The 15,184-nt window shown below is 46.6% G+C and overlaps 1 protein-coding gene across 1 annotated transcript in view; it reads right to left on the bottom strand.

The window, feature by feature from the left end:
- The window catches only part of LOC144511329 (uncharacterized), a 92,078-nt gene extending 78,033 nt beyond the window's left edge, over window positions 1–14,045 (bottom strand). The window contains exons 1-3 of the mRNA XM_078241597.1: window positions 13,995–14,045; window positions 13,655–13,780; window positions 12,980–13,099 (exon numbers count right to left, since the gene is read on the bottom strand). Coding sequence (XP_078097723.1) covers window positions 12,980–13,099; window positions 13,655–13,780; window positions 13,995–14,003 — 255 coding nt within the window. The 5' untranslated portion in view covers window positions 14,004–14,045. The remainder of the gene's footprint in view (window positions 1–12,979; window positions 13,100–13,654; window positions 13,781–13,994) is intronic.
- Window positions 14,046–15,184: the final 1,139 nt, after the last annotated feature.

Raw genomic sequence — 15,184 nt, 5'->3', positions numbered from 1 at the left:
CAAACTTGGGCGAGCTGTCTCACAGACAGGTCAAACAACAGCCTGACATAGTCATACACATAGAATCACACCTTACGGATAATGTCCCAGACACCACCATCATCATTCCTGGATATGTCTTGTCTCACCAGAAGGACAGACCCAGCAGAGGTGACGGTGGCAGTGGTGTACAGTCTGGAGGGAGTTGCCCTGGGAGTCCTCAACATTGGCTCTGGACTTCATGAAGTCTCATGGCATTGGGTCCAATATGGACAAGGAAACCTCTTGCTGATTACCATTCAGAGGATTAGATAGGGTGGACAGTGAGAGCCTCTTTCCTCAGATGGTGATGGCTAACACGAGGGGACATAGCTTTAAATTGAAGGGTGATAGATATAGGACAGACGTCAGAGGTAGGTTCATTACTCAGAGGGAGTGGAATGCCCTGCCTGCAACAGTAGTGGACTCGCCAACATTAAGGGCATTTAAATGGTCATTGGATAAACATATGGATGATATTGGAATAGTGTAGGTTAGATGGGCTTTAGATTGGTTTCACAGGTCGGCGCAACATCAAGGGCCAAAGGGCCTGTACTGCGCTGTAATGTTCTATGTTCTATGTACTGTCCCACTTCAGCTGATGAATCAGTACTCCTCCATGTTGAACACTACTTGGAGGAAGCACTGATCTTCCACTCTACCATTACCACCAAGCTGGTTCAATGAAAAGTGCAGGAGAACATGTCAGGAGCAACGTCAGGCATACCTAAAAATGATATGTCAACCTGTGAAGTTGCAAAACAGGGCTACTTGTATGCCAAATAGCATAAGCAGCAAGTGATAGACAAGAACTAAGCAATCCCACTAGCAACAGATCATAGAATCCCTACAGCGCAGAAGGAGGCCATTTTGCCCATCAAGTCTGCACTGACTCTCTAAAGAGCATCTTACCCAGGCCCTATCGCTGTAACCCCATGTATTTACCCCACTAATCCCCCTGACCTCTTTGGACACTAAGGGGCAATTTAGCATGACCAATCCACCTAACCCAGCATATCTTTGGACTGTGGGAGGAAACTGAAGCACCCAGAGGAAACCCACACAGACACAGGGAGAATGTGCAAACTCCACACAGTTGCCCAAGCCCGGAATTGAACCCAGGCCCCTGGTGCTGTGAGGCAGCAGTGCGAACCACTGTGCCACGTGACGCCCAGATCGAAGCTCTGCAGTCCTGCTACATTCAGCCGTGAACAGTGGTGGACACTTGAAGAACTCACTGGAGGAGAAGGTTCCACAAATATCCTTATGCTCAATGATAGAGGAACCCAACATATCAGTGCAAAAGATAAGGCTGAAGTATTCGCAGCAATCTTCAGCCAGAAGTGCCAATGGATGATCCATCCAAGTTTGCAACTGGGGGTGAAAAACCAAATTTAAGTCAGGAGTATTCTAGCAATAAGAGGTATCTTATGGGGAAATGCGAGGCAGACGTGGATGGGTTTCAAGTGCATGCACACAAAAGCATGGCATGCAGTAATTAAAAGTAAATTGCCATATTATAGTGGAAATAACAGAGCTGGCTCAAAGAGTGGAGAGGAATTGGTTATAAAATATTCAGGAAAGATAAGGAAGGAAGAGAAAAGTAGTGACAGTATTGGTCAAACATACTGTTAAGCAATGGACAGGATGAAGTATTTGAAGGCTCAAAGACAGAATATAGAATTAAGAAAAATAGAGGAGCTATTACCTGTTGGGTGTGAACCAGAGGCCACCAAACAGTGGGAAGGAGAAAGAGAAACGCATTTTCAGGCAAATTGGAGAAAGAAGCGAGAACTTTAGAGGGATGATAATGGGAGAATTCAATTATCCTAATACAGACTGGGAAAATAACAGTGTTAAGGACAAAGGGGGAAAATTCCTGAATGTGTTCAGGAAAAGTTTCTAGATCAGTGAGCTTACTATGGAAGGAAGCAGTGCTGGATGTAGTTCCCAGAAATGAAGTAGATCATGTTACAGTGGGAAAGCATTTGGAAATACTGATCACAATATTGTTAGGTTTAAAGTGGAAAAGTATCAAGAAATAATTAATGTGAGACAACGGAGCTCCAACAGAGCAGAGTTTAAAAAGCACTCGGAGATCGAAGGCCAATTGAGAAGAAATGGAATCAGACCAGTGATTCCATGTTTAGTCATTTTTGCTTCTGATGAGACCTAAAGAAGCGCAATCGTCAGGGAGAGGTGTAAAATATCAAAAGTGACCCCAGCACAAGCAATGGAGAAGACTGGCGACTAACTGGAGGAGTAGAGCTAATTAGAGACCAAAAAAAGATAACTTGTGTGTGGAAACAGAAGATGTGGTTCTTAATCTCATGGGGGATGAAGCAGACATGTGACTAAGAAGAGTGTGAAATATTGGATAGGATAAGCAGTGATGGAGCAAATATTAAAATGTTTAGCATCTTTGAAAGTGGATAAATCACCAGGCCTGGATGGAATGTATCCCAGGATGCTTAGTGAAGCAAGGCAAGAAATAGCAATGATCCTGACCATCTTTTTCCAACCTTCACTGGCTACAGGCCTGAGGACTGCTAACATTGTACATTAAGGGAGGAAGGGATGGGGAGAGTTATATGCCGGTTAGTCTAATCTTAGTGGTGGGCAAATTATTGGAAAAAAATGAGACTGCATTAATCATCACTTAAGGAAACATGGATTATCCAAGGATTATCTGCAGGGATTTGTTCAAGGAAGGTCACATATGACTAACCTGACTGAGTTTATTGAGGAAGTAACAAGGAGGGTTGATGATGGTAGTGCATTTGATATAGTACATAGATTCTAACAAGACTTTTGACAAAGACCCACATGGTATATTGATAAATACATTTATAGTATCCTGGGGAAAGGAGCAAGTGGATCCAAGTGGGCTGAATGCCAGGAAAAAAACGGGAAAGTTAACGAGTATTCTTGAGACTGAAGGCTGTTTCCAGTGGGGTTCTACAGGATTTAGTACTGGGCCCCTTGCTGTATTTGGATTGCTAATAATCTAGACTCAAAGGTTAGAGGCATGATTGAGAAGTATGCAGAGCATACAACAATTTGCTGTATGGTTGAGCATTAAAAAGAAAGCTGCAGGCTGACCAGGTGGATAGAAAAGTGGCAAATGAGTTTTAATCCAGAGGAGTGGGAGTTGAGTTTTGGGAAGACAAACAAGGCAAGCAATGCACAATAAATGGTAGGATATTGATAGGCATGGAGGATTGAGGCACTTCAGAGTGCATATACAGCAGGACAGGTCGATAAAATAGTCAAGAAGGCATACTGGATCATTCCCTTTATTAGCTGAAGCCTCAAGTATAAAGGCAAGGAGGTTATGCCTAAATTGCATAAAATTCTAGTTAGATCACAGCTAGAGTGCATCATACAGTTCTGCTCACCACATTACAGGAAGGGCGTGATCGTAGTTGAGAGAACATAGAAGGGATTCACCAGGATGTTGCAAGAAACTGAGAATGTTAGCAATGAGGAAGGGCTCAGTAAGTTGGGGTTGCTTTCTCTGGAACAGGGAAGGCTAAGGGAAGATTCAATTGAGGTGCATATGATTTTGAGGGGATTCAATAGCATGGATAGGAAGGACATTTTTCCTTTAGCTGAGAGGTCATTAATCAGTAACTGTTGGCAGAATTAGAGGGGAGTTGAGGAGCAATTTTTTTTAACTGTGGGTGCTTGGGAACTCACTGCTTGAAAGGATAGTAGAAGCAAAAACCCTCATCACATTTAAAAAGCACTTGCATTTGCACTTCAGCACTGTAACTTGCAGCACTATAGATCAAGAGCGAGATAGTGTGATTAGATTGAATAGCTCTTTCTCAGCTAGCACAGACAGAATGGGCTGAATGGTTCCTTCTGTGCTGTAAATCATTTAATGTTTTCAGCAGAATTCTCAACTGAAGAAGCACTAATTTCAGTGAGTTGAAAAGGAACCTAATCCATTTAATATGGGTTAGTAAGTGAAGATCCGTACAGATTTGTTAAAGGCAAATCCTGTGTGACAAACTTGATCTGAGTTCTTTAATAAAGTAACCCAGAGGATTGATGAGGGCAGTATAGTTGATGACGTGTAAATAGGTTTTTTCTAAAGGTATTTGACAAAGTATGACATATGGGCTTGTCCGCAAAATTGAAACTCATGGGATAAAAGGGGCAACAAGAGCATGCATACAAACCTAGCTGAGACAGTTGAATGGTGAATTCTTGTATTTCAGACTGAAGGTACATATTACTGACCAGGAGTTGGATATACAGATCATAGTTTCAAAGTTTACCACATTCTATGGTAAACAGTGTGGAGGCTAGCATCAGAGATTAGGAGGATGTAAATAGACTGGTGATGTGAGCAGAAACACAGCATATGACACTTAATTCTGAAGAAGATGAACTGAATTATGATTGGAAGAATGGAAGAATGAGAGGCATGTGAACTAAATGATAAATTTTAAAGGAAGTACCTCGGAATAGAGGTTCTCGGGGGTTGAAGGGAGTAGGACAAGTTGAGACGACTTTAAAAAAAGCAGACTGGACCCTGAGATTTAAAACAGAGGCACAGAGTACAAAAGCAAGGAAGTGATTGTAAACCTTTGTAAAACAGGCTCACTCTCAGCTAGAGTATTATATCCAATTCTGGGACCACATTTTAGGAATATTGACAAGGCCTTGGTGAGCTTGCAAGATTTTCTGGAATGAAAGACTTCAACTAGAGACCTCTTTTTAGGATGACTTCAACTAGAGAGAGGCTGAGGAAACTGGGGTTGTTCTCCTTACAGCAGAGAAGACTTGAGGGTTGTTTTGATGTGTTCGCAATCATGAAGGGTTTCCATAGAGCACTTAAGAAGAAACTGCTACAACAGAAGGGGCACGAACCAGAAAATATAGGTTTGTATTCAATGGTAACTTTCAGGAGAGAATTGGACAAATGCTTAATGGGGGAAAATGTGCCAGTTCTGGAGAAAGGGAGAGCGAGTGGGACTAATTGGAAAGCTCTCTGTAAGTTGTGGTGGGGGTTCACAGTAGTCCATAAAGGACAGGGGTACTGAGAAATAAGACAGAAATAGTCAAAGAGCAACAGTGGGGCAAAGGCTCAAACAGTGCTAGGAGGCCTAGAAGAGGTTGAAGTGTCTGCAGAATGTGCCAAAGCCATGCAGAATAGCACCAACTTGCCACAGAGGGGACTGTGCAAGACAGGATACAGGTGGCTGGCTGCTGAGAAAGCTGGAGTTTCTAAAAGGCAGAGGATGAGAGGCTAGCGTGAATAGCATTGTTTTGTATATTTGTTCTTGGCGATGTGGTAATGTCACAGCATTGCTTAACCTGAGTCATCTCGAGAAGTTGCTGGTAGTACATCTTTGGACTGTGGGAGGAAACCGGAGCACCCGAAGGAAACCCATGCAGACACGAGGAGAATGTGCAAACTCCACACAGACAGTGACCCAAGCCGGGAATCGAACCCAGGTCCCTGGAGCTGTGAAGCAGCAGTGCTAACCACTGTGCTACTGTGCCGCCCAATGGTGCTGGTATCCATGATGGTGTTAAATAGGAAATTCCAGAAAACTGTCCTATTGTACACTCATCGATAGACAAAAATATGAGGTGTGTTCCTATGGATATTATATTTATTAGAGTTTTTTAAGGTATAATTAGTAAGGTAAATAAAAGTGAACAACTAGATGTAATATACCTGCATTTCCAAAACGCATTCAATAAGATGCAACACAAGAGGTTAATAGGAAAGATAAGGGGCATGAAGCTGGTGTATTGTGCATGGATAGAGAACTGGTTCAAAGACAGGAAACAAATGTCGGATTAATTAGGGCATTTTGAAGTTGACAGGCTGTGTCCAATGGTGTGCCACAATGATCAGTGTTGGGGCCTCAGCTATTGGCAATCTGGGGTGGCAGCACTGCTGCCTCACAGCACCCGGGACTTGCATTCGGGTCACTGTCTGTGTGAAGTTTGCACATTCTTCCCCTGTCTGCGTGGGTTTTCTCTGGGTGTTCTGGTTCCCCCCCACAGTCCAAAGATATGCAGGTTAGGTGGATTGGCTATGCTAAATTGCCCCTTAGTGTCAGGGGGACTAGCTAGGGTAAATGCATGGGGTTATGGGGATAGGGCCTGGGTGGGCTTGTGGTCGGTGCAGACTTGATGGGCCAGATGGCCTCCTTCCACACTACAGGATGTTAGAATGTAATCGGTGACAACTTTGTATTGGATATAATGTGACCAATGGGTTCCGCGACCGCTGGGCACCGCAGGGGCTGGGGTGTATTATCGACCCCGATAATCACCTTTTGGTTTGATGTTTTAAGTTTCCTTTCGACTTTGTTTTTGGTTCGGGCTGTTCCCCCTTCCTTTTGGGGAGCTGCCCCTTTTCATTTGTCCCTAAGTTAATTTGAGTTCGTTTACTTGGTTGGTGTGAAAAGACATGACCAATGAGAACAAGATGTAAAGGTCAGCTGACCCAGTAAATCATGGAACCAATTACAGAGTGATGTAATAGTCAGCTGACCAGCTGATTCACTATAAATAAGGAACTATGTAGAATTGTGAAGAGCTTGGAGTGACAAGGCCCCAGGTTTGGAGTAATGATGTTTCTTTATTAAATCCTTTCTTTGATTTATAAGTTGAAGTAAGTTTTGTTATATTTTCATTAGCTGCATTTTGAAGAGTCCCTTCTGAAGAAACACAGGATTCTATGAATATTGATAATTTAGATGAAGAGATAGAGACTAACATATTTAAGTTTCAGAATGACACATAGCTAAGTGGAATTTTAAGTTGTGAGGAGGACACAGAGTGGCTGTAAAGAAATATAGATTAGTTGAATGCACACATGGTGGTAGAATGTAACATGTATAAGTCTGTATTCACTGATTGTAGAAATACAAAAGGAGAATTTTTTTAAGGTGTGAAACATATAAATACTGATATTTGCTGAAACTTGGGTGTACTCATACAAGGAACTCAAAGTTAGCATGCAGGGACAGCAAACAATTAGGAAGGCAAATGATATGTTGGCCTTTATTGCAAGGGGATTGGAGTATAATAGTTCCTATTGCAGTAATACTGGGCTTTGAGACCACAACTGGAATACTGTGTGCAGTTTTGGTCTCCACATTTAAGTAAGGATGTACTTGCATTAGAGGGGTGGTACAGGGAAAGTTCACTAGATTGTTCCCTGGGATGAGGGAGTTGTCCTATGATTGAAGGCTGAGTAAATTGGGGCCCTTTCACTCTGGTGTGAATGACGGGTAATCTCACTGAAACATACAAGATTCTGAAGGGGCTTGACAGGGTAGATACTGAAAGGATGTTTCCATCAGCTGGTGAATATATACAGTTTCAGGATAAGGGACTGAGATTAGGTGAAATTCCTTCAAGGGTTGTGTATCTTTGGAATTCCCCACACCAGAAGGCTATGGCTGCTCCATCTTTGACTGGAGCTGGGATAGGCAAATATTTGGTCTCAGGAAATCCATGGATATCGAGAGTGGACAGGAAAGTAGAGGTGAGAAAAGAAATCACTCATGATACTCCTGCTCCTAGCTCTTGTGTTTTCTGCCAAGAATCCTTGATGACAATACTTGTGAAGCTGAGTGGTGCAACTGAACTATGAATAAGTGAGACCTAGAGGTGACAAATCAAAAGAAACTGCAGAGCAATGGGTGTAATGTCAGCAAGAGTGGGGCTAAGTGGTGATTGATAGCTTGTGAGGTGTGAAACCAGAATCTGGGTCAGAGGTTCCAATGTTAATAAGTCTGGTCCTTCCTGAGTGAGCATCTAAGGGACAGGTACGGAGGAGGGCTAAGGGAAGGGTTGAGGAGTAAAGGGTGAGGTGCATGGAGGAGGGGAGTTTACAGTGATGGCTAGTAAAATTATAGGACACCACAGGAGAGCATTTGGCCTTCGTACTTTGCTAACTCTCTGAAGGAGCAATGAACTGAGAGCCATTGCCTTCTCTGTAATCCTACACATTCTTTCTTTCTTCTGATAATGTTTCCCTCAAGTTCAAATCATAAAATCTACAGTGCAGAAGAAGGTAACTTGGCCCATCGAGCCTGCACTGACAATGATCCCACCCAGGTCCTATCCCTGTAACCCCACATATTTACCCTCCTTGTCCCCCTGACATTCAGGGGCAATCAACCTAACCCACACATCTTTGGATTCATCTGCCTCCATATCAATTTCAGGCAGTGCATTCCAGATTCCAACCCCTCGTTCTGATAGAAGATATCTCCTCGCGTCTCCATTGCTGCTTTTGCAAATTATCTTGATCCTTCCACCAGTGGGAAGTCTTTTACCCCATCTACTCTGTCCAGACCTCTCATGATGTTGAATACTTCTAACAAATCTCCTCTAAGATTTCTCTTCAAGGAAAGCAGTCCTAACATCAATCTGTCAACATAACCTGTACCATCTCTGTACCCTTTCTAAAGCCTTCACATCTTTGCTGAATTGGAGGTGATACTCCAGCTAAGGCCAAGTGAGTGTTTTATACATTTACAGAACTTCCTTGCTCTTGTACATTACGCACTTATTAATGAAGCCTAGAATATGCTATGCTGTATTAACCACACTCTCAACCTCAGGACTTAGTGGCATAGTGGTAAATGTCACTAGTAATCCAGAGACAATTTGGAGACATGGGTTCAAATCACACCAGGGCAGACAATTGAATTTGAATTCGATTCATAAAATATGGAATTGAAAGCTAGTCTCAGTAACTGTGACAATGAAACTCTCTGATTGTAGAAGAAATCTGCTGTCCTCGTGTGACTCCAGACCTACAGCAATGTGGTTGACTCTACCTTCTGTGATGGCTGAGCAAGCCACTCAGTTCAAGGGCAATTAGGGATAGGCAACAAATGCTGGTCCATCCAGCGATACCCACATCCAATTAAAACATTTAAAAATCTACCATCTTCAATTGCCTATGCACACACCAAGGTCCCTTTGCTCCTGCACCCTCTTTAGAATTGGACCATTTCTCATTCTTCCTATCAAAACGAATCACTTCACATTTCATCTGCCACTTTTGTCCACCCATTCTAACAACTTGTTTTGTCCTTCTGAAATTCTGCAGAACTCCATTACAAACCTTTCTCCAGCCCAAAAAAACATCTACTAAACATCTACTAACCACTACTCTGTTTCCTGTTATTCAGCCAGTTTCATAACCGTGTTGCTACTGTTCCTTTTATTCCAGGAACTATAAACTTTGTCCACATGAATGTTGTGCAGCACTATATCAAATGTCTTTTGGAAGTCCATGCATACCACTTCAATTTGGGCAGCACAGTGGTTAGCACTGCTGCCTCACAGCGCCAGAGACCCGGATTCAATTCCAGCCTTGGGTGTCTGTATGGAGTGTTCACATTCTCCCCATGACTGTGTGGGTTTCCTCTGGGTGCTCCAGTTTCCTCCCACATTCCAAAAGATCATGGCAGGAGGAGGCCATTCAGTCCATCGAGTCTGCACCGACCACAATCCCACCCAGGCCCTATCCCCATAACCCCATGCATTGTCCCTGCTTGTCCCCCTGACACTAAGGGGCAATTTTAGCATAGCCAATCTACCTAACCCACACATCTTTGAACTGTGGGAGGAAACCAGTGCCGGTTAGGTGGATTTGCCATGCTGAATTGCCCCTTAGTGTCAGGGGGATTAGCAAGATAAATATGTGGGGTCATGGGGATAGGGCCTGGGTGGGATTGTTGCCGGTGCAGGCCTGATGGGCCGAATGGCCTCCTTCTGCACTGTGGGGATTCTATGATCAACAGACATTACACTCCTCAACCCTCTAAGTGACCTCTTCAAAAAAACTCACCAAGTTACTGAAACATGATTTTCCTTTTAACAAGTGGTGATTAATTTTGTCTCAAATTATTGTTTCTAGAATAAAGGCAAAATACTGCAGATGCTGGAATCAAACAGAAAATGCTGACTGAGACTTTCCAGCATTTTGTGTTTGTATTGTTTCTCGTTTTTCCACCACCAAAGTTAAACTGAGTGGTCTACATTGCTGGGCTTATCTTTACTCCCTTTTTTGGAAAAGGTGTAACATTTGCAATTCTCCAGTCCTCTGCAGCAGCCTGGGTCTAAGAAAGACGAGAAAATTATAACAATTTCCACTTTCACTTCCCTCAGTATCCTTGGATGAATCTCACCCAGTTCTAGTGCCTTGTCAACTTTTAAGTATAGACAGTCTATCCAATAACTCCTGCTTATCAATTTTAAACTCCAAGTGTCAGAATTACTTTCACCATGTCCTAGGTAGCACATCTTTTTAAAACAAAAGTATTCATTCGTTCGCTCAGTATGTCTCTGCTTCCATCAGTAAGTCTTTCTAGTCCCTATTTAGCCCCACTCTTCCTTTTCCCACTTTTATGCCTATTGAAGATTTCTGGATTTCCTGTTAGTTGCTAGTCTCTTCTCATACTTGTTGTTTTTCTTATTTGCTTTATCACTTTCACTCTGGACCTTCTATATCCAGCCTGGTTCTGGGTTATATTACCCACCTGGCATCTGTCACAAGCACACATCTCCTTCACCACTTTTTTTGTCATTCAGGAAGCTCTGGATTTGTTTGTTCTATATTTCCCCTTCATGGGAATATACCCGGAGCGTGTCTGAGCTATCGCTTCTTTAAATACCGGCCATTAATTAGTTACTGTCAGCCTTTGATTCCAATTTATCTTGGCTAGAAACATTTTCCCAGTTAATTATTCTTACTCTGGTCTGTTCTTTGTCCTTTTCCACAGTCAGCCTAAACCTTATGATACAATGATCTTTAACTGACACTTGATTGGCCCAACTCAATCCCAGGATCTAGCACTAGAAGCAAACCGTCATATAAAAGTGTTCTTGAATACACACAAGAAACTCTTGCCCCTCTGTCCTTTACACTATTATCCCAGTCAATACTGACAATTAGAGTCCTCCATTGTAAATATTCTATATTTCTTGCACCTGTCTGTAATTTATTCCTCTACATTATTCCACTGTTAGTGGCCTACATGCAGCAATGTAATTGCATCTTTGTTCTTCCTTGGCTCAATCCAAATAGATTCTGTTGTGGACCCCCCTGGGATATTATCTCCATCCAAAAATGCAATGTTCACATTAGTCAATACTGTCACCCCTCTCCCTTATCTTTTCCAAACTTAATTAAGCATCTTGTATCCAGGAATATTTAATATTTAATGTCCTGTCCTTTTGAGTTGCAACATCAAATTTCCACATGGCAATCTGTGTCTGCAATTCACTATTCTTATTTACCACAGTCCATGCATTCACATAGATGCACGCTGACCCAGATTTAGACTTTATTGTTTTCTCTCTTGCTCTGAGCCCACTCAATAATTTACTATTTCATATTCTAGTGCTACCTAACTCTCTCAGTATATTGTGTACCTTTTTTGTATTCATCTCTAATATTCCTGGTTCCTACACCTGTCTAGTACTTTAAACTCTCTCCAACAACACTAGTTCAGTCTCAACTATGTTCAAGTGCCACCTGTTCAGTCTGTACAGATTGCATCTTCCCTGGAGTCAGTCCCAATGTCCATAAGACATAGGAGCAGAATTAGGCCACTCAGCCCATTGAGTCTGCTCCACCATTCAATCATGGCTAATATTTCTCCCATCCCCACACCTGCCTTTTCCCCATAACCCCTGATCCCCTTATTAATCAAGAACCTATCTGAGTGTCTTTAAGACAGAGATAATAACCTAGCCTCCATAGCCTTCTGCGGCAAAGAATTCCACAGATTCGCCACTCTCTGGCTGAAGAAATTCCTCCTCATCTGTTTTAAAGGACCATCCCTTCAGCCTGAGGTTGTGCCTCTGGTTCTAGTTTTTCCTACTGGTGGAAACATCCTCTCCACGTCCACTCTATCCAGGCCTCGCAGTATCCTGTAAGTTACCCCTTATCCTTCTAAACTCCAATGAGTACAGACCCAGAGTCCTCAACCGTTCCTCATACAACAAGCTCTTCATTCCAGGGATCATTATTGTGAACCTCCTCTGGACCCTTTCCAAGGCCAGCACACTCTTCTTTAGATATGGGGCTCAAAACTGCTCACAATATTCCAAATGGAGTCTGACCAGAATCTAAAACCCTCCTTCATGCACCATGCTTTCTGACATACATTCATCTGTTTTATTTTCCTATTTATATACTTGTACATGGCACCAGGAGTAATCCAGAGGTTACTGCTTTTCGGGTCTTAATTTCCCACCTCTTGTCCTAAATTCTGACATCGTAACAATATGGACCACAACTACTGGCTGTTCACTCCCCCTTCAGGGTGCTCTGCAATCAGTGACGTCCTTGGCACACTATCTTCCATACACATCTGCACTCACAGAAATGCCTGTCTATTGCCCTATCGAATCACTATTGCTCTTTCAGTGTTCTTTCTGCATCTGAGCCACCTGTGGTGCCATCAAGTTGGCTGGGATGTGCTCTCCAGATGAAGCATCCTTTCCATCAGTATTCAGAACTGAAATTGGTTGAACAGTGGGATGCATTCGGGTGACTCCTGCACTATCTGCCTGCTTCTGACAGTATGGTTGACACCCATTCCCACTCACCATGCATACTGTGAAGATGTGGGGTGACCACGTTTATAAACGTGCAATCCACAAAGCTCTCAACCTCATAGATGGCCACTGTTGTCAACTGCTGCTCAAGATCCATAAGCTGGAGTGCAAACTCATGACACTTCCAGCACAAATAGTTGTCCAAAACACAGGAAGTTTCCTGGAGTTCCCACACAGCACAGGATTTTCACACTGGAGATCAGATCAGCTCTGCCATTACTACTCAACAATAAAGCTTGCTATTGTGAATAAACGCAATTACATTGCTACTGCTGATACAAAGCTTACCACTCGAGAACCAACCATGCTCAATCTGCAGCATTCTAAACGAGTTACTCACCTTTGTACCTGACCGGCGGATTAGAACCAGCCTAAACTGGTTCCTCTTCATAAATCCCCGTTGTTCCTGGCATCGCTGATACTTCCCGAGCTCCACGCTCTCCTCACATTGGGCATCATCCTGAAACAGCAGCAAATTTACTTCTGTGAGACCAACTTCCCTGAGCTCCCTTGCTATCAGCCACCTCACATCTCCCCCAACTCCCACGTCTCCCCCAACCTCCCAGTCCCTACATTTCCCTCACTCTCTTCATCCCAATCATCATCTTCCTCCAACCATTTCTTCCCTATGTCTCATCACCCCTCCTCTGCTCCATCACCCCACCTACAGCCCAACAGCCCCATCATCCCTCTTCCCCCACTCCACAACTCCGAATCCCCTCTCCTCTCTGGACCCCAGCCTCTACCCTCCCCGTACCTTCCTCCCCATCTTCCCTATCCTATCTCGTACTCTTTCCCACAGCCCCCAACCCCTCCCCCTACCCCCTCCCCCCCCTACCCCCCTCCCCCCCCTACCCCCCTCCCCCCTCCCCTCCTCCACCCCACCCCCTCCCCCGCCCCACCCCCCCCTCCCTCCTCCCCCACCCTACCCCCTCCCCCCCTCCTCCCCCACCCTACCCCCTCCCCCCCTCCCCCACCCTACCCCCTCCCCCCCCCAATCCCCCTCCCCCGCTACCTGCTGGGTGAAGATGAGGAGGCGGCCTCTCTGCAGGCGGATGAAGCGCTCCTTCCAGCCGCCCCCGAGCAGTGTTCGGCCGCAGTGTTTTCGGACCCAGCCGGCCTGGCGCGGACTGCCGCCATCCTGGAGAAAGAGACAGAGTGAGGGGAGGGTGCCGGCGGACAGTCCCAGCCCCCCTTCCCCTCACCCACCCCCCTCCCCCTGGGTCCCCTCCCCACCCCACACCCTCCGGGTCCCTTCTCCCCCTCCAGGGTCCTCTCCTCCCCCCCCCCCCCCCCGCCCCCCACCCCCCACCCCCCCGGGTCCCTGCTCCCTGCTCCCCACTCCCCACCCCTACCTCTCCCATGGCAGCCGCTCGCTCTGAGCTCCGGCCCAGAGCAGCATCCTGTGAGAGGCGGGAGCGGAATCGGAGCTTCCTCCCCGTGAGTCACAGCCCGGGGGAGGGGGATGTGGGGGAGGGGTTGGGAGGGGGAGGTGGGGGGGATAGGGATGAGGGGGATGTGGGGGGGTGATGGGGATGGGGTGGGGGTGGGGGGGTGGGGATGTGGGGGAGGGTGGTGGGGTGGGGGGTGGTGGGGATGGGGGGGAGGGTGGGGATGGGGGGGAGGGTGGGGGGGTGGGGATGTGGGGGAGGGGGTGGTGGGGATGTGGGGGAGGGGGTGGTGGGGATGTGGGGGAGGGGGGTGGTGGGGATGTGGGGGAGGGGATGTGGGGGGGTATGGGGATAGGGGTGGGGGTGTGGGGATGTGGGGGGGTGGGGGGGATGTGAGGGGTGGGGGTGGGGGGATGTGGGGGGGTGGGGGGATGTGAGGGGTGGGGATGTGGGGAGGGGGTGGGGATGTGGGGAGGGTGGGGGGATGTGGGGGGGTGGGGATGTGGGGGGTGGGGGGGTGGGGGGTTGTGGGGGTGGTGGATGGGGGGGTGGGGATGTGGGGGGGGTATGGGGATAGGGGTGGGGATGTGGGGGGGGTATGGGGATAGGGGTGGGGATGTGGGGGGGGTATGGGGATAGGGGTGGGGATGTGGGGGGGTATGGGGATAGGGGTGGGGATGTGGGGGGGTGGGGGGGATGGGAGTGGGGGGGCGGGGGGGCAAGAGATTGGGAGGTGGGGGGGGATGGGAGTGGGGGGGCAGGGGGAAGAGGGTGGGGGGCAGGGGTGGGATGGGGTGTGGGGAGGGGGGTGTGGGGATGTGGGGGTGGTGGGGCGGATGGGTGGGGGGGGATGGGGTGGTGGGGCGGATGGGTGAAGGGGGATGGGTGAGGGGGGCAAGAGATTGGGGCGGCGGGGGGGATGGGAGTGGGGGGGCGGGGGTCAAGAGATTGGGGGGGCGGGGGGATGGGAGTGGGGGGGGCGGGGGGAAGAGGGTGGGGGGCAGGGGTGGGATGGGGTGTGGGGAGGGGAGGGGAGATAACCGGATAAACTGAGGCAGAGAGATACCCCTCGAGATGAGGGGAGATATCGGGCTCAACACCCGAGGGTGGAGCTGATAGACATAGGTGGGAAAGATAAGCCTGAGTGGGGGAGA

This window comes from Mustelus asterias, chromosome 24, assembly GCF_964213995.1.
Source record: "Mustelus asterias chromosome 24, sMusAst1.hap1.1, whole genome shotgun sequence".
NCBI lineage: Eukaryota > Metazoa > Chordata > Chondrichthyes > Carcharhiniformes > Triakidae > Mustelus > Mustelus asterias.
The sequence above is the reverse complement of the archived record's forward strand: the minus strand, read 5'-3'. Positions and strand labels throughout refer to the sequence as shown.